At 44.3% G+C, this 18,607-nt stretch overlaps 4 protein-coding genes across 4 annotated transcripts; 2 read left to right on the top strand and 2 right to left on the bottom strand.

Annotated features, from left to right (window-relative positions):
- Positions 1–82: 82 nt before the first annotated feature.
- Positions 83–2,199, bottom strand: V865_008502 (ATP-dependent RNA helicase HAS1; the record flags this gene model as incomplete). Its single annotated transcript, XM_066232237.1, has 6 exons — positions 83–376; positions 482–802; positions 896–1,197; positions 1,307–1,424; positions 1,494–1,693; positions 1,770–2,199. 6 exons carry the CDS (start codon positions 2,197–2,199, stop codon positions 83–85), a joined length of 1,665 nt encoding a protein of 554 aa, XP_066088334.1.
- A 1,259-nt stretch (positions 2,200–3,458) lies between these two features.
- V865_008501 (uncharacterized protein) lies at positions 3,459–5,732 on the top strand (the record flags this gene model as incomplete). Its single annotated transcript, XM_066232236.1, has 3 exons — positions 3,459–4,649; positions 4,702–5,223; positions 5,283–5,732. 3 exons carry the CDS (start codon positions 3,459–3,461, stop codon positions 5,730–5,732), a joined length of 2,163 nt encoding a protein of 720 aa, XP_066088333.1.
- Positions 5,733–6,169: 437 nt separating this feature from the next.
- V865_008500 (uncharacterized protein) lies at positions 6,170–11,571 on the top strand (the record flags this gene model as incomplete). The annotated part of the gene is made up of 19 exons (XM_066232235.1): positions 6,170–6,244; positions 6,407–6,545; positions 6,687–6,787; positions 6,864–6,920; positions 6,985–7,870; positions 7,929–8,019; positions 8,095–8,520; positions 8,575–8,710; positions 8,762–8,943; positions 8,996–9,149; positions 9,210–9,323; positions 9,398–9,589; positions 9,647–9,673; positions 9,725–9,908; positions 9,965–10,027; positions 10,080–10,666; positions 10,731–10,867; positions 10,934–11,204; positions 11,308–11,571. 19 exons carry the CDS (start codon positions 6,170–6,172, stop codon positions 11,569–11,571), a joined length of 4,086 nt encoding a protein of 1,361 aa, XP_066088332.1.
- Positions 11,572–12,130: 559 nt separating this feature from the next.
- V865_008499 (uncharacterized protein) lies at positions 12,131–18,009 on the bottom strand (the record flags this gene model as incomplete). The annotated part of the gene is made up of 7 exons (XM_066232234.1): positions 12,131–12,295; positions 12,359–13,056; positions 13,136–13,258; positions 13,335–13,497; positions 13,586–15,147; positions 15,242–16,530; positions 16,628–18,009. 7 exons carry the CDS (start codon positions 18,007–18,009, stop codon positions 12,131–12,133), a joined length of 5,382 nt encoding a protein of 1,793 aa, XP_066088331.1.
- Positions 18,010–18,607: the final 598 nt, after the last annotated feature.

Below are 18,607 nucleotides of genomic sequence, written 5' to 3'. Positions count from 1 at the left end.
TCTCGCATCGAAGTGAAAATTGATCAATGCATTAATCCATATACACATACATACTAACGATGAACCCCAACCTAAATCCAAACTAAGATTGGAATTTTCCCTTCTTCCTATTCCTATAGAAAGCTTTCTTTGGGACACCATCATCTTCTTCATCACTGTCGTCATTTCTTTCCTTCTTTGCTTTAGCCGTACCGACTGAGATGTTTACTTTGGGAGGAACACTGAATCCAAATGCTTTACCTACTTTAGCTAAATCTAATTTATTCACATCGAATATCTTCTTGAGGGAGTACGAAGCGTATGATTGGAGGTATGATCTGTAGCCGTCTCTTGCGGAGGTATTCAAGTAATGATTCTTGGATATGAGGTTTTCGAGCTGCAAATAACATAACAACATGTTAGCATATATCAAGTACTCTTTATTCCTTCTGATATTATATCGAAAAAGAGATGTTTATGATTATGGTAAAATATCACTGACCTGTTTCTGAACATCCGCGATCTTCTTTTGAGGGAATTGATATTCGTTCAAAGGGACTTTGGCAACTTTCAAAAACCTCAAGAAACCCAATTCCGAAGGTAATAGGAACAATAATGATTTCCCGGTTTTGCCTGCTCTGGCAGTTCTTCCTACTCTATGGATATAATCCCTTGGATCATCAGGTGGGTCAAACTGGATGATCCAATCTACTTTTGGTATATCGAGACCTCTTGCAGCTACGTCCGTACAAAGCAATATACCTGAGGGGGCATTGCAGAATTCGAAGAATGTGTTGGTCCGTTTTTGTTGTTTTTGCTTACCCTATAAACCCCTAAAAATTAGCACGAGAGATCTGATAACCATTATAGGAGAAATGATTTGATTGATGATTGTGTAAAAGGTAGTGTTACTCACATGTAGATCCAACACAGGAACATCAATGTAATTCAATAATTCCGCATGGTAGTTGACTGAATTACAACTTGAAAAGAAGACGATGACTTTCTTTTTCAAATTCTTCCTTAAGAATGTGAACAATAGCATGAACCTCTTGTCGGATTCACAGACTACGTAACCTTGTTCTAACATGTCTACTGTCGAGGCTTGTTTCTCCTCGTCTACGTTGATGTATAATGGACCTGGTCGAAGGGAGATACGCGCAAGGTCGGTAACTTTTGTTGTTTGAGTGGCTGAGAATAGCATTGATTGACGGTTTTCTAAACATCGGAAGGGAGTATATCAGAGTCCAGCTTGCAAGGTATGGCGAGGATGAAGCATCGATGAGAATAGTGGAAACAAACCCAAAGATATGATAGGATGACTTACCAGATGGCAACAGCTTGATGATCTGCTTCATCTCTTCCTCGAATCCAATCTCCAAAATCCTATCAGCTTCGTCAATGACCAAAGCTTTGAGGTTCTTGAACACGAATCCTTTGGTGTTCTACAAACACAACAATCCATCAGTCCTATACTCCCCATTTACCATAGAAGAAACCTGTGGTCTACTAACCTGTAAGTGGTCGAGTAATCTACCTGGTGTAGCCACGATCAAGTTTACACCTTTGACCAACTTGTCCGCTTCTGCCTTTCTATTCGCACCACCCATCAACACGCCAAATGTCTGAGAATGACCTTGCATGAGTTCTTTAGCGACTCCGAATATCTGAAGAGCAAGTTCTCGAGTTGGCGAAATGATGATCACACCAGTTCCTACGACAATGTATCGAACAATTAGCGTTTTTACTACATACTCCCAGGCTGGTCTGATGAGCGATTGTTAACTCACCATTAACAGGTTTGAACCTCAATGTACTCAACAATTCCACACTGGGAACCAAAAAAGCCATCGTCTTACCAGATCCAGTTCTAGCAGCACCCAAAACATCTTTACCAGCCAAAAGAGGAGGTATAGTTCTAGCTTGAACTTCGGTCATCGTCTCGAACCCAATACGTTGGATAGCATTCATAGTTGGATTTGAAAGGTTCAAAGTAGAGAATGGGACCCTTTCATATGTTTGTCCGGGAACGTTTCTCGCTCCGTCTACTCCTCCGTCGAGAGTGACCTTGGATGAGGTAGCTTCAGCCATGGTCGAGTCTGCGTCTGTCACTGGTTGAGGTACATCTCCCTTCTCGATGGCAGTGGTAGAGTTAGACGGTCGTTTTCGTTTTTTGGCCGATTTGAGACTATCGTCTCGGGGTGGTGATACCGCTGACATGATTGATGAGTATTAGTCGAATATATATGTATACCTTCTGTAAACAAATATCAAGATAGACGGGATATCAGAAAATATTTCGTTCGTAAAATTGTTGCTGATGCACGAGAGAAGTCAGGAACGGATAGTGGCCACTTGAGAGAATTCAACTTTTCTGGGATAAAATGCGTAAAATGGAAATCAAAAGATATTCAGGTGACACACTCCATCTCACCAAATTCACCTAAACCCAACGAAGAATTTTGGATTTGGGATTTCATCAATCCCCCCCTTCTATTCTCTCTTACAATTTACATCCATATCTAGCAATCATACATACACATCATAAGTCTCGCAAGTCGAGCATCTACCACATATACGTGAGTGTCCTGCTTCTCATCCTCTTGTAGCCCGCGTTGTCTTCTTGCCCCCCTTCCGCTTTCGATACTTCCTGCCCTTTCAACGATGACTTCGTGTTCAATTTTCAAACTAGAGTCTGTTAGGCGAAATGCCCAAGACCCATAAACGCACAAATCTGAACTGTTCTTTCATATCGCTACCTTGTCTCTGCGCTTGCTCTGTACGGTGCTGACGATATTGTAGATATACAACAAATAGGGTTGAGAGCTTCGCGCTATCCCCTTTATAACATATCACCCAACTCAGAAGGTGAGTTTCGCTTCTTGTATTCCTCTCGTTTTTTCTTGTCTTCTCAACGTTTCATCCACTGCCCAATTTCCCTTATTTTACCTTCAACCTCTTACATGATGTCCCATATGGGAATTACCGCCTGAGCACGCTCGTCAACTCGCCTGTAGCGATACAGGCGAGGAGACGGGTAATTTGCTGATAAAACATGGCTGTTTTAATTTACTGATTCTTGTCATACTTCTGGAACCTCATCCAAGAAACGATTGAAAGATATGTTGGCTGATATGTGATTGGTCATCTATGACAGTGATATTCGAAACGAAAATTTTCATCGGTTTTCGTCCGCCAGTCTTGTCTGAGCACAAGCTAAATGTAAGTCGTATACTCCTCTCTCAGCTCATTTGATATGTCAATCTATCCATTCTACATACTCGTCCATCCTCCACTATAAATGATGATCACACACGACGGTCTTCTTACATATAAAAAAACTGGTGTAAAGGCCCGAAACCCATTTTATCCGGGCACCCAATCTGACTCATTATTGCTTGTTACCTGTTTCTTACAAAGTGCAAATTGTGGCAGCAATGCTGACGGAACAAACTTCTACGTCAGAACGCTATCTCGCAATGGCTCCCTCACGACAGCCCGTTGCTGGTCCGTCGAGACCCAAACACTCTCAGCAGCCAATCGCTCATTCCCCTCCTCCCTCATCCTCCGTTTCTGCCTTCAACCCTTCACGTACACTCTTCGCTCTAGCATCACCCGTTCTCGGTTCAGCCGACAAAATCCAAGTATGGGACGTCGCCACTGATAGAGTCATTTCCGAATGGGAAGTCGCTGGCGCAAGTAAAGCCACGACCGTCACTTGGACTAGTATACCCTCTTCCGATGCTGCGAGCAAAAAGAAGAAACGTCGAAAGTCCGGTCCTACCGACACTGGCGATGAGGAAGTGATCCTCGTCACCTCAGCTAAGGGTCAGCTGGCAGTCTTTTCACCTTCCAAAGGAGAAATAATACGGACAATCGATCTACCTCAGCCAGCTACTGCGGCCTGGTCAGGCGAACATGGTATCATCTTCGCTACCTCTTCATCTATCTTGGTGTTATCTGCCGAGGCTTCCAGTGTTTCACACACTTTCACTCTTCCCTCATCTTCTACTTCCCCTTCGGCTCTGGCCATATTGCCTTCATCAACCCCCGAGGAACTGCAAGTCCTCGTCGGTACTCTCTCAGTGGTGGTACTGCACCTCGACCTCTCATCCACAAAGATTTCATACTCGTCTGCTCCTCTCCCTGCATCCACCACTTCCATCAGCTCCATATTGCCTCTTCCCACCTCAGAGCAAGGCTCGTCCTTCTTGGTGGTATCGGAAGATGATCGCACGATATCTCAATATACAATACTCTCCCCTCAAACACCCCCTAAGTTATCATATCGATACGCCTCACCAACATTATCCTCCGCCCATTCCCTCTCAACCTCCTCAAGCTTATTATCGGTCTTACATGCATCAGGCGAGATATCACTGTTCCATCTCCCAGGCGAGTTAGACTTCTCTCGTCCAAAATCCGATTCAAAGCCAAGTACTGTCAAACTCGTCGAAGGTAAAGACGAACGAACGTCAAAACTTTGTCGAGTGGCTTTCGCTGCTGGCAATGAAGGTGCACCAGGTGCTCTCGTGTGTGGTCGGATGACCGGTGGTGGAAGAATCAAGTGGCATCGAGCGGTCTACGAGCTACCTGAAGGTGGTCTCAGACTTTCGACGGTGGTCAAATGCGATGCACAGGATTTGGTCGGAGATGCCAGTTCATCAACAGTGAGCTAATTGATTATGAATGCCTTGATATCTGCTGACATTGCCCTCTTAGACACTGCCTATACAGCGATTCACTGCACCTGCAAATGTCACTGAGGCTCCCGCAGCCGACACCGACGAACCAGCATCTAAACTACCAACTGACGTCGATATGGCGGATCTTTCTCTGGGCGAACGAATGCTCGCCATACCGAACGGCACTGCTTCAGTCGGAGCTGAGCCCGAAGCATCTGCCGCAAAGGCCAAAAGTTCAGTTGAAGTCACTTTCGATGGTCCTGTCAATGCCGCCTCTCTTACTCGAGTATTGGTCCAAGCTTTGCATACCTCCGATCCTGCGCTTCTCACACTCTGTCTCTCTCATCGAAACCCCACCTTGATACGGAATACCATACGGAAGATGCCAGCTCAACTCGCTTTACCTTTACTCAAAGCTTGTGTCGAACGATTAGGTCAAGGTAAATCTGTGAACAAACGTGGTGGTGGCCGAGGTTCAGTACAGAATGAACAGCAGGGTAGAGGTACGGTTGAATGGGTCAAAGGTGTTTTGGTGGAAAGAGGGGCATTGCTCATGACGGTGAGTATCAGTCAGCCCCGTTGCATATGATCCTCAGAAGCTGATATTTGCGCATCCAGATGCCCTCACTACCATTACATCTTGCTACGTTATCGAAGTTACTGCAAACTCGATTAGAGACCTATCAACCGCTCTCGACTTTATCTGGTCGACTAGACTTGGCTTTGGCTCAAATCCAGATGCGCAGATTAGCAGCCGAAGCAGCTTCACAATCAGCTTTGAACGGCGGTCAGAAAGGAGGTGAAGGTCAGGTATATATTGAAGGTGAAAGTGATGATGAGGATGATGTACCTATCGAAATGGGTGAAGAAGGTGAAATTGAAGATATCAATATGCTTGCTGGCTCTGACGACGAATCTTCCGATGAAGAAGATGACGAAGAGGATGAAGATGACGAGGAGGAGAGTGAAGAAGATGTTTTGGAATCGGATGATGATGAGGGACTATTGGATTTGGAAGCTGAAGAAAGTGAAGATGAAGATGATGAAGGGGATAGTGATGATGAGTAGATCAAGTTAATTAATTATCTTGTACATACATATCTAGTTGCATTGCATAACATTCATACTATACGCATTCTTGCATTGATATGTGATATACATCCTGTTGTCATCACTATCACCTGTATGATCATCGAACAGTATCTCGCATGCACATGAATGGGCAAGAAGGAATATCAAAAGATTTGATGCATACTCGTAGTCGTATTTTTATCTGGATACCCCACATATCACCCAAGTTGGACATTACCAGTCGCGTCTCGAGAAACCAAAGGAAAATTGATTTCATTTCAACACCTCGTCCAACTTCTTTCTTGTTACGATCCGACTTTCCTGCTTGCCGACACCTGACGGACTTGATATTCTTCACCGGGAGACAGAGGCAAAATATCTTGATTTCCCAATAAATCACTTGGATCGTCGGAGGAAAGGAAAGGAACGATAGGATGTCGGCGCTGGGTGATAATACTATTGAGGAGTATGCGAGGAAGACTCTGGGCTTGGATGAAGAGCCTGACAAGGTGGGTTGATCATCCCTCTTCTTATCGGTCCCAATAGAGCGATGCATATCATATCGCAACCAAAGGCACAATATAACCTATATGTGTTGCTGTTCATTCCTTCCTTCTTCTTGCTATTTGGGACTGCGTATTGATAAATCCTATTGTCTGATATGATCTTAGCCCACACCTCCATTCTACCTGTCAGCCTTCAAAAAACATGTAGAACGGTTCCCGAATGATACCAATTTCATCATTGAGTTGGCGGATCCGAGGAAGAAGAATAGTGATATAGGAGGGAATGGTTTTGGAGTAATCACATGTGAGTGAACTATAGACACATGAGTCTACTCATGTAGTTTCAGTACTACGAGAGTCCATCGATGATGTCGCGTCCAACTATGCTCTCGTATCGACTAATGTCAGATTGTATGCTGACATTGAACGCTGGCTGTTGACATAGGCATGGAAGATCTCTGCTGGCAAGATATCATCCTCGCTGCTGATCCTGATAAGCCAGATGGAGGGAGACAAGATGGGTTTGGAAGTCTCTCCAACTATCAGGTTAGTCAAATCATCATCTATTGTGTCTCATGTATGGTACGACTTGCTTTGCTGATCCCACTGATGGCTTACGTAGGACCATTGTCACGAAGCCAATCATATAAGAGCGAGGTCTGTTCGTTGTGAGAAACTGGTGAGTCATTCTTTTGATTTGTGATGATGGCACGTCAAGTTGACTCAACCAACGCATCGCAAAGGGTTTAAATAAACAACGAAATCCAAACTCTTTCTCTTCTTCTTCTCTTTCTTCGAGACCTCCTAATCCTTTCGAATACCCCCCTTCTTCTTCGGGAACCACAAAACCTTCCCAACCGGGTTCATCGAGATCCTCAATCCTGGATAACCTCCCTCTTGCCGGTCCCTCGTCTTCCACTCCATCTCCTTACAGCATGTTGGGTCGACCGAAACCCTCCACAAGTCCAACCAACCGGTCAATTGACAACAACGACAAAAAACCTAGCTTGTCGTCCACCTCCTCACCTACTCGACCCAGTCGTTCGCTCCCCATCGACGTGATCAGCATATCATCGGGATCCTCTCCCGCATCGGATGACGAGAACGAATTCGACGAATTGGCGGAAGATTCAGATGACGATGGTGTGATTCCCTTATCCGAAGATGAGATACCCGATGAATACAGAAAAGTCACTAACAAAGATAACCCGATCTTACTTTCCGATTCCGACGACGAGGAGGATGTGGTGGTTAGAGATAGAGGCAAGGGTAAAGCCGTCGCTCGTACCGCTTCATCTAACCGGATCCCACTCGCCCCGATCTTCACCCTCTCTCAAACTAATAGAAAGCCCAAGACTGAAAGCGAAGTCGAAGGTGGGATCGAGATGGTAAGAGATGATAGTGGGTCTAGTATCGGGGAGAAACAGAAGACATTCAATAATTTTTTGAGCAACATCTCTAAGAGCTCAAGTAGAGATAAGGGAAAGAACAAGGAGACGAACTCCGAACCCAATCAAGTTCAGGCGCTGTCTTCGGAGGAGAAGATAAAGATGATGTTGGAAGAAGAGAAGGAGAAGAAACCTACCCCTGCTAGTGGCAATTCGAATCCAGCATTACCTAACCAAAATGGTGAGTGTGCTATTCTTGGGATATGCTCTTATACTGATATGCTGATGATCCAATATAGCCATTCCTCCGATTGTGCAACCTCACCCAAATGGTGCTAACATCGCCTACTATGATCTGGAAGCGAAATACCTTCGTTCTCCTGAAGTCCAGTGAGTCTCCACGCTATGTTATCACAACCCTTCTGAGCCATTGATCTTTCATGTGGAGCTGACGTGATCTCGTAGAGCCCAATGTATCGTCAAGCCGGAACTTTCCCTTTTAGTCAACGGTCGATTAAGGGTCTTGGCTATTCTCATGGTCAACCGAGATGTCCGACGAGAATACTTCCCACCTTCCCCATCTTTACTTACTCTCTTGCCCCAACTCAAATATAGAGGATCACCATCGCTTGTCAACCAACCAATATCCAACGCTGCAGCTGGACCATCCAGTCAACCTGGTCTGAACGCCGTAATGAACGGGCAGCACAATGGTTATGCAGGTGTTGACATGCCTGGAGCATGGAATGCTGGGCCTCCTCCTGCACCAGGACTAGGTGGACCTTACCCTCTTCATGGAATGTATGCCGCGGGAGATGATGATGATGATATGTCGATGAGAGATATCTATGGTAGAATGGAGGAATTTGATCGACCAAGGACTGAAGAAGGGTATGTCTTAGCCTGCTAAATGTTGATCTCATGTGCTGATGAAAGTGATATCAGCCTTCATTCCTTCTTTGACGAGAACCTCAAAGATTTCATCGAGGATACAACTGTCGAAGAATCGCTCAATCGACTTGGTCTCAACAGTATGGACGACCGTCTTCCAGATTTGAAGATCAAATTGATGGCTCATCAGGTGAGTTACTTATCACGGCTTACCTTGGCTCAGCTCATACAATAATTCCAGATCCTCGGAGTCGACTTCATGATCGAGAAAGAGAAGGATAAAAAATATCTGGGTGGTATTAATGCCGATGCTATGGGTCTCGGAAAAACTGTTCAGTCCATTGCCACTATTGCTGGTCATCAGAGCGAAGATCCGAAAGTGAAAACTACACTTATCATTGCACCCCTCGCTCTTCTTCATCAGTAAGCGTATCAACGCTCAACTATAGGAAGTCCACTGACAACGCTTAAATAGGTGGAAGAACGAAATCGAAGCGAAAACCACTCCAGGCTTCCTCCGAGTTTTGATATATCATGGGCCGAAGAGGGTGAAGAGCAAACACAACTTGAAGCAATATGATGTAGTCCTTACCACTTATGGAACTCTGGTTGCTGAAGCAGGACCGAAAGTGAGGACAATTATGTCCATTTCTCGAGTGCATCAACTGATGTGGGTCTTCTCCATCTAGGAGAAGCGCAAGAAGGCAGGTAGCGATGATGAAGAAGACTACAGGAATATCAAGAAACAAGGTCCCCTGTTCAAAGTACATTGGTGGAGAGTCATCCTTGATGAAGCGCATCAGGTGAGCTGATTATTCGCATACCTCCAGATTCAAGGCCCAAGCTAATATAATCGGATTGTAAATGTATTATACAGATCCGAAACAAAGCTACTCGAGCTACCAAAGCCTGTTGGGCTCTCAAATCACATCTTCGATGGTGTCTGACGGGTACTCCTATCGTCAACACGTTAGACGATATGTTTCCTTATCTCCATTTCTTGAGCATTTCCCCTGCGGCGCAATGGGAACACTTCAGAGGCCATATCTCCCAAGTTCAGAAAAGACGAGTAAGCTTAGTTTCAACGCTCTTGACAGACTCCATTTGCTGACATATGACGACATAGCCCAAGCTCGCGACCAAGCGTATGCAGGTGAGCTGAATAAGGTTTTCGCACCGCCTCGGAAGCTGACTGTGTCTGTAGGCTTTGATCCGACCTTGCTGTATTCGAAGGAATAAGGATTCCGAACTCAATGGTCAAAAGCTTCTTCAGCTGAAACCTAAATATACCAACGTGGTTGAACTCAGCTTCACCAATGACGAGAGACAGATATATACGGCTATTGAAAATAGATTCCAAGTGCGATTCAACTCTTATCTCAGGAAAGGTCCGTTGTTTCCCTCTACCATGTGAAAACTGACGCTAACATATGATTTCACGTAGGAACCGTCATGAAGCACTACTCCGTCGTTCTGGTCATGCTTCTTAGGCTTCGACAGCTCACTTGTAAGCTGGATGATTGATCATTGCGCGGTACACAGCTAACATCGTGTCGCAGGTCATCCCTGGCTTCTTCGGCGAAATCCTAACGACGGTGCCCATGAAGGAGACGTACTCGTGTCCGACGAAGATCTCCTATCCGGTGTCGATGCTGTGAAGACCGATGATATCGCTGAAGTCGCTAGGGCCAAAACACTCTTGGGCGACGAAGTGGTTGAACAGATGAAGAAGAAATTGGCGGAACGACAAGCCAAGATTAACGATGCTGCATCTGACGACACTGAGGCGTCGCGAGAAGAAGAATGTCCCATCTGTTCCGACGTTTTCACCGACGAACGAATCACCCCATGTCTTCATTCTTTCTGCGCACCATGTCTACAGGATGTCTTCAACAGCGCCGCGAACAATGCAGATCTGGCTGATGCCGATATACATGCTGGTCGAAGGGCTTGTCCGTTATGTCGAGGGCCCATCGAAAGAGGTCGAGTTTTTAGAGCCGAAGCGTTCATGGAACATGATAAGGAGGATGAAGAGAGTGATATGGCTGAGGAAGATGGAGTTGACGATGATATCGATGCGAAGTTGGAGCATAACGAGGAAGAAGAGGAATATGAGGAGGGAGATAGGAAAGGGAAAAGAAAGGCTGTGAGTTCTTGCACCCATCATGCAGTTCGTGTTGAAACGAGCTAAACTAATACCTTATGGGTAGACTGGCGATGTCAAACCTAGACTTGTAAAGAAGAAGAAGACCGTGGAGAAACGTGAAGGTGAAGATCCCCTTGCAGATGTTGCTGGTGATTTGGCCATGGAGGATGTCCCTCCTTCTACGAAGATGAAGAAACTTGGGTAAGCTTCGTTGACTATCGCCCTCATGTGCTCTAAACTGATTCAGCTTTCATCATCATCTGATAGTGATCTTATCGATGAAATCAACAAAAAGGGTCCCACTGACAAGATCATCGTCTTCTCTCAATTCGTCCAATTCATCGAACTCTGTTCTTTATTCCTCACTCGCAAAGGTATCAACCACGTTAGATATATTGGAAGTATGAAACAGGATGAGCGAGAAAAAGTGTTGAAAGATTTCGGAGAATCACTCAAGGATAAACCCAACTCTCCCAAAGTCATTTTGATGTCGCTAAAATGTGGTGGAGTGGGATTGAACCTCTGTGCTGCCAATCATGTAAGTCAACCTCATCTTATGAATTACATCCACGGGTCATTCATGTCCTTTTCCACATATTTCTGTTTGTGAATGCTATACATCTGCTGATGACAGGTTATAGGTGATTTGCATGGATTTAGCATGGAATGCCGCCACAGAGAACCAAGCTGTTGATCGAGCTCATCGAATTGGTCAAGATAAAGATGTTCATGTGCATAGACTGGTCATTGAAAATACTGTCGAGCAACGAATTATGAAGCTGCAAGAAGAGAAGCAAGCGCTATCGGACGGTGCGATGGGCGAAGGTGCTGCTGGAAGGTTAGGTAGATTGAGTGTAAGGGATCTTATGAGGTTGTTTGCTGTTGGTGGAGATGGTGAGGATTAGGAGGGTCAATCGGTTTTGGTGGATGGGTCGGAGGATGCGTCACGAGAAGAATAGAGTGACCTCCCAATGAAGGGGGAATGATTGGCAACGAAGAGAAGAAAATTTCAAAAGATCAATAGAAAAGAAGAAAATGTTACGATATTTCACGAGAAACGAGATTTGAGCCAGTTGTATATAGATTTGAACGAAAATTTCAACATCATTTGTTTCATTCGTAGACACCCATGAGTGAGCCACATTCAGCGATTGGAGGTAATCATCAACACATATATGTCTTTTTGTATAACATATCATGTCATGTAATTCGATGTGTATAACAAGCAATCCTCTTGAGCCCTTCGTCATCGGTGCAAGTACCAGTCAAGCGGGTACAACGATATGGATTATATTTGGGTCTATCTATGAATAGATGAGTGACATACATTATATGCAAATAAGTTGTGAGGAAAGCAGTGGATATGTGATATGTGACAAGAGTAGAGCACGATAAACCATAATCGAAAAAAACAAAATAAGAGCGAAACAAGATTTCAGATGCATTCATGAACTGAGAGCAAGTCTATTCCCATTCACCAGTTGACATCAATTGAGCAAAGAATCCACCTTTACTTAACAACTCATTATACGTCCCATCTTCTACAACACGTCCTTCACCAAGACATATAATCCTATCGCATCGTCGCATAGCTTCAGTAGAATGAGTGATGAAGATGGTTGTTCGGGACTATCAATCAAAGTCAAATGATCAATCATCAGATCCTTCTTATACCATATGAAGTACACTCACATCTTTTATCCTTACAATCGTATCCAAAACCATCCTAGCATTATCCACATCGAGCGCACTCGTACATTCATCCAAAATCAATATATTCGAATTTTTAAATAATGCTCTGGCAATTTGTAATCTTTGAGCTTGACCTCCTGATATCAATCCTGCATTTTCACCCAGGTTTGTATCATACCCTTTCGGAAGGGACGTGATGAATTCATGTATATTAGCTAATTTAGCTGATCTCTGTATCTCCCCTATCGGCAACTCCCCTCCTGTGGTAGTGGAGTTATGACCGTATGAGATGTTTTCGGCAATAGTTTGATCGAATAGATTGGTAGATTGAGAAACTACCGATATATTGTTCCTCAAAAATTTGATATCGCTACTCTGCAAATCATATTTATCTTCTAAGATTATCTTACCGCCTGTTGGAGAATATAGCCTTTGAATAAGTGATGAGATTGTCGATTTCCCACTTCCACTTGGACCGACTATCGCCACGCATTCACCAGGACTGAGGGTAAATGATATATCTTCTAAGATCGGTACATCAGGTCGAGTAGGATATGAGAATTGGACGTGATCGAATCTGATTGATCCTTTAATTGGGAATCTGAGATCTCCCTTGGACTCGTCGGTCGATGAAGTAGGTAGAAGATACAGTCGGTTGAAATCTCTAGCTGCGATTCGAGCTTTCGCCATTGTGGGGACTAAAAGATCATACATATAAAATCAGTCATCATTCATTTCAACTTGACCTTAGTGCGGGGTAGGATACATAATACTCACTAAAATCAAGCATACCCGAACCGAAAGTCAAACTGAACAGAACTAGGTTATAGACCTGTAACATTTGTTCATAATTCATTATATTCCTCATCATAAATTCTGATCCGGCGTAGTTCATAAGAGCTGCAGAAACAAAAATGAGCAATCGGACCTTTATGTATAAATGAAGAAGAAGCAAGCACCAGACGATTTGACCTACCTTGAGCAAACAATGGTAAAGCACTTGCGACAGCCCCACCCATAGCCAGCGTCCAAGCGGTCTTATCACCCAGCTGCTTAGCTTTGATGGCATCTTGTTGGAATTTAGCTTGGAAAGCCGAATCAAGAGCCATAGCTCGGATGCCTCGGATATTCGCGATACTCTGTTTAAAAAGTCAAATATGTCATTAGCCGCCAACATCTTTTCAAGATCCATGAGATATCAGATCAAAGATCTCTTATCTAACTCACCTCGTAAAAAGTCCTTGCAACAGCCTCTCTCCCAGCTTTATGAGAAATTTCCACCCTACCCAATATCCAACTATTGAATGCCAGAAATCCCCCAAACAAAGGTCCTAGTGCTAAACCAATTAACGTCAATTGCCATCCAACAATCATAGCCCATATCAGACCTAATCCAATCATCGTGATCACCGTGACACTCTTGCCTATCACTTGGGACATTAGTGTCCTAGCGTCATCTGCATCTTTGATTAAGATTTGGACTAGGCGTGAAGATGAATTGATCGATTCGTCATAAAATGATTTATCCTGTTTGACCATCTTATCAAATGCCACTTTCCTGATTTCATAACTCCATCTTGCACTTAATGAAACGAGTGCCCATTCCGCTAGACAATCGCATAAACCCTGTGCGGCACATAGGGCAAGTACGATCATTCCGAATTTCGTGAGAGAGTGGGTATCTACTCCTCCTGAACCGACGATTTGCATCAGCTTGGCGAGAAAGAAGGACCATACGGGTGTGGTTATTCCGTGTCCTACCGAGCCTAGACAACCTAATAGAAGAAGGTATTTGTTGGGTAAGGTAGGGAAATGAAGTTTGATCAGGGACGCGATGCTCGGTATAGACGCTGGAACTGGTACGGTCGATGAGGTATTGTTGGCTGCATCGTTAGCGTCGGAAGAAGAAGCTTTAAGATCGTCTTCGAGGTTTTCACTCAATGTGCGCTGTTGTCTTTGTCGGATTGAGACGGAGGTACGTGATGCGGGACTATCTTTCTCTGTCCATCCCGGGTGGAGTAATCCATTATGTTGAGTCTGAGGTGGAGTAAGGGTGATCTGAGCTTGTGTGTAGGGTAATCTAGATGATTCGATGCTGGGTCTTACCCTGTTACCTTCGAAACTCGATCGTATAGTCAAATGAGGTGATTGATCGATACCGAATGACGAAGATCTCCTTGATATCCTACTTTCAGGTCTACTAACACTGTATCTACTCGGTGCTCTTGATCCAGCAAGGTCATCGGGTGTCCAAGTCAATCTCTTCTGAGCGTTACTCAATCTCTTACTTGATCCGGGAGTTTGGATAATTTTATGGTTATTCAATCTTGTATGCGAGTAATCATCCAGTATATCCATATAGGTACTACCAGGTCTTCCACTTCCACTTCCACGTATAGCACTTATCCTGGCGAAGTTGGGTGTACTAGCTCTAAACGATTGTCTCCTCTCATCGATCAATTCCTCAATATCAAACTCGCCTTCCATACCCAATATCTCCTCCAATCCTTGCTGCCAGTCCGTTTCGTCCGATATCCGCTTGGTAGGGAAAGGTGTGATAGCTTGTTCGGCAGCCATTCCAGAAAACACCCCATTGAACTTCTTCATCAGATCTACTCTGAAACCTTGTTCGGTGATGACTCCGTTGGACATGACGTAGACGAAGTCGTCTGACATGATTTGAGATAAGTCGTGAGTGATGACGATGGTAGTTCTATTATGTCTCCATTTCTTGAGATTTTGAAATACTTGAATACGAGAAGTGGGATCGAGGGCTGAGGTTGCTTCGTCTGTGAATGGACGTTATACGGGTCACAATCAGCATGATTACCCTTTCAAGAAAGAGTGAAGTGACGGTTGTCCAGCTGTTATCCTTCTACTTACCTAAAATCAATACCGTAGGATCCCTTATCCTAGCTCTGGCAATGGCTAATCTCTGTCTCTGACCACCACTCAAACTATTCCCACCTGAACCAATCTTCGTCTCGTACCCTTCAGGCAGTGACTCGATGAAATCATGTATCATCGCCATCTTACAAGCTTCCACGACCTCCTCTCTCTTCACATCCTTAGGCTTTTTATCACCTCCTGAACCAGCCAGACCCAAAGCGACGTTATCGTGTATGGACATATCAAACAATATACAACCTTGTTGAACAGCCGCTATATGTGTTTTCGTAAATCCCATATCGATATAACTGAAATTTTGATTGTCAATTATGATCTCTCCTGTTAATGGTTTATACAGCCTCAAGAGGATTTGAGCGATAGTCGATTTCCCAGATCCACTTCCACCTACTATAAATGTCGTTTCTCCCGGTGGTATAAATAAAGATATGTCTCTCAAAACGAGATTCTCAGGTCGGGAGGGATAACAAAATGATATATTGCTGAAGTTGAATTCGCCATGACAACGTATAGGTATTATACCTCGTAGGGTACTGATTCGTTTTGAGCTTTTTGTGTGTTTCTTCCCGAATATACCATTTCTTGTGGTCTTCGTGGTGGGTGATGGAGGAGGGAATGAAGGTGAAGTAGGTGAATTGAAAGGATTCTCGCCAACAGCAACGATCGATTCTCTCTTTGGATCGTTTCGGATAATCGTCAACAACGATGCCATTGAATTTTTACCTTTGGTTATTCCCGTCAGATGAGGAACGACCTGTTGAAGGTATGTAGCGGAAAATAAACAAGCCCAAAAGCAAGTCATAACATCTCCACTTGACGCTTTACCATCTCGAACAATTTTCGCTCCGTACCAGAAACCTAGAACAAACGTTCCAAGTAATAGGAAGTCTGTCATTCCACTTGATATACCCCATACTAAACCTTGTTTGATCAATGATGTTTTACCTTTACCGATCAGATTCAAGAATCGATCTTCCTCGGCCTGCTGGGCATTGTGTACTTTGACTGTGGATATGGCTGATGTGACTCGCTCGACATTGGTAGAGGCTTCTGCGAATGCCCTTCGTTCGGAAGCGTGTAGTGGCGCTGCGAACACTTGGGTGATGATTTGAGTGAGGACCACGAGTGGGATGGTGGAGAGTGTGACAAGAGCGAGGATGGGAGCTTTGATCATTGCTAGGATAAAACAAAGAGCGAATGTCGCGAGGTTCATCACGACTGCACCGGATGACATGGCTGTGGCGAGACGGACATCGTCTGTTTCTCTGTGCCAAGAGGATTTACAGTCAGTCCATAGCATCTTCAACAGAACAACAGGATAGGAGAGTTTCTATCCGAGCAATTGACATGAGATCCGCTTACCTGGTAAATTTCGACATGAGCCCTCCTACACCAACGGCCTCTTTCTTTTCATCCCCATTGCTCGTCCCTTCACCGTTAGTATGATCCTGATCCCTCATCCCCATTCCCAAATCGAACCATTCCATACTTTTATTCTGCACCCCTTCATACACCAATTCCCTCAACTTGGCAGCAACGGATTCACCATACCAAACCCAAAACGTCCCTTTGAAATAATTGAATATCACACCTAATATACCGGCTATGGTCAACTTCAGGGACGTATCTCTTACTCCATCTTTCAAAATACTCTTATCGGAGTCTGTAGCAAGTTCCGTGAAGAACGGATAAGCAGCAAAGATGGCGAACGCGTCTCCTATTACTAATGACATGTATGGCGCGATTAATGCTGAGAGTATCGAAAATATGATAGCTGGTATTAAGAATAGGAGATATTCCCTTGGTGTGGATAGGGCGAAAAGTCCTCGGAATGTCGGTCGGACAGGATCGATGGGAAGTTTTGGTAATTTTGAAGAAGTTGAAGAAGTAGGTGAGAAGAGTGATTTATCCGTTGGTCCTGAATCTTCCTGTGAATTGAATGGTAAAAGATCAGGATGATTTTCATATGTTGAAGGAGGTATGGGTGTAGCAGAGGGGTAAAGAGATCTTCTATATTCGGATATTGGTCTATCTTTCTCATTTAGATCATCTAACATTGGACCAAAACTTAATTTCTCCCCTTTCTCGTTCAGGCCTCTAGGCGATAATGATGCGAATTGATATCCTGGCATGGTACGTTGTTTGCCACCTGATACTCTCACTTCGGAATATCCAAATGGGTCATATCCATCGTCATTGATCACCTCCACATTATCTTCATCATCTATATCCATATCCTGTGCTTTGTCACCGTGATTTTGGGTATACTGTTGGATCGAATGTCTATCGTGGAAAGGTGATTCTCTTTCGGATATACTAGGTGGGACCCTTCTAGGAGTGATAGGTGTAAGTTCGTAATCTTGATTGTGAGTGTGATCCTGATTAGGCAATTCGAAGTGACTTGGGAAGGCTGATGGAGGTGATGAGTAATATACTGTGCTAGAGGGTGAAAGTGGTAAGGCAGTATTGACAGCTCGAGTCAAAGCGGATGCAGGTGATGTGAGCTGTGTTCGAATCTGTTGAGGTGGTGTAGAAGGTATATACCTTGGTGGAGAGGGTGTCGTTAGATTTCGTACTGTTCCGGTCCCAGAGGATGTGGAGGAGACAGGTGGGTATCGTGAGTTCGTAAAATTCGTTGTCGATGGTGGACGTGAGAATACAGGGCTGGGTGGGTTTACTCGAGAAGAAGAAGGAGGGGAAAGTAATGAACGTTTAGAAGGAGGAGTATAAGATGGAGATGACATGGTAAAGTAATGTCGCTGCACGGTACCTCCTAGCTTGTCGGATCAATCGAATTGTGTGGTGGGTACAAACTAGGTTCGGGCGTTTTTGCAGCAAGGAGGTAGAAGTTGATTCAACGTTTGTGTGTGGTTGCTGATCTTGATTGATATGTTGAGGATGCGGTGCGTTATACGGCACTGTAAGCCTTTGATGCGTGGTAGAAGATCTATAAGAGGTGAAGGTGAGTGGGGCACTAGATGTCAGAGTGAGCGGGATAGAGTCTTGTGTCGATTAGTCTGTTAGTATATATCGACGTTGAAGTGAGAAGATAAAACTGTAAAGAAAGACATTACATGCTATTTGCATTGCTGGTACCACGCCTGATACATGCATCTTCATTATCGTAGCCGTACACCTCCTGCCGTCACCCCCATCTTACGCTGTACATGGTCTGTTGCCGATGTGTGTGAGTGTGTTACTATGATCCTGAAAAAGCGAACAATAAGAAGTTCATCCAAAACCACTCCTCACGAACAAAAAGCAGTTTGATCGTCCTCTCAGGGTAAACAGCTCAGGTACCATCATGATCTCGGTCTCGGTCTTGATCTAGCTTGACGTGGC

The sequence above is a fragment of the Kwoniella europaea genome, chromosome 3 (assembly GCF_036810445.1).
Source record: "Kwoniella europaea PYCC6329 chromosome 3, complete sequence".
NCBI classification, from domain to species: domain Eukaryota; kingdom Fungi; phylum Basidiomycota; class Tremellomycetes; order Tremellales; family Cryptococcaceae; genus Kwoniella; species Kwoniella europaea.
Note: the sequence above shows the minus strand (reverse complement) of the source record. Positions and strands in the feature narration are given on the sequence as shown.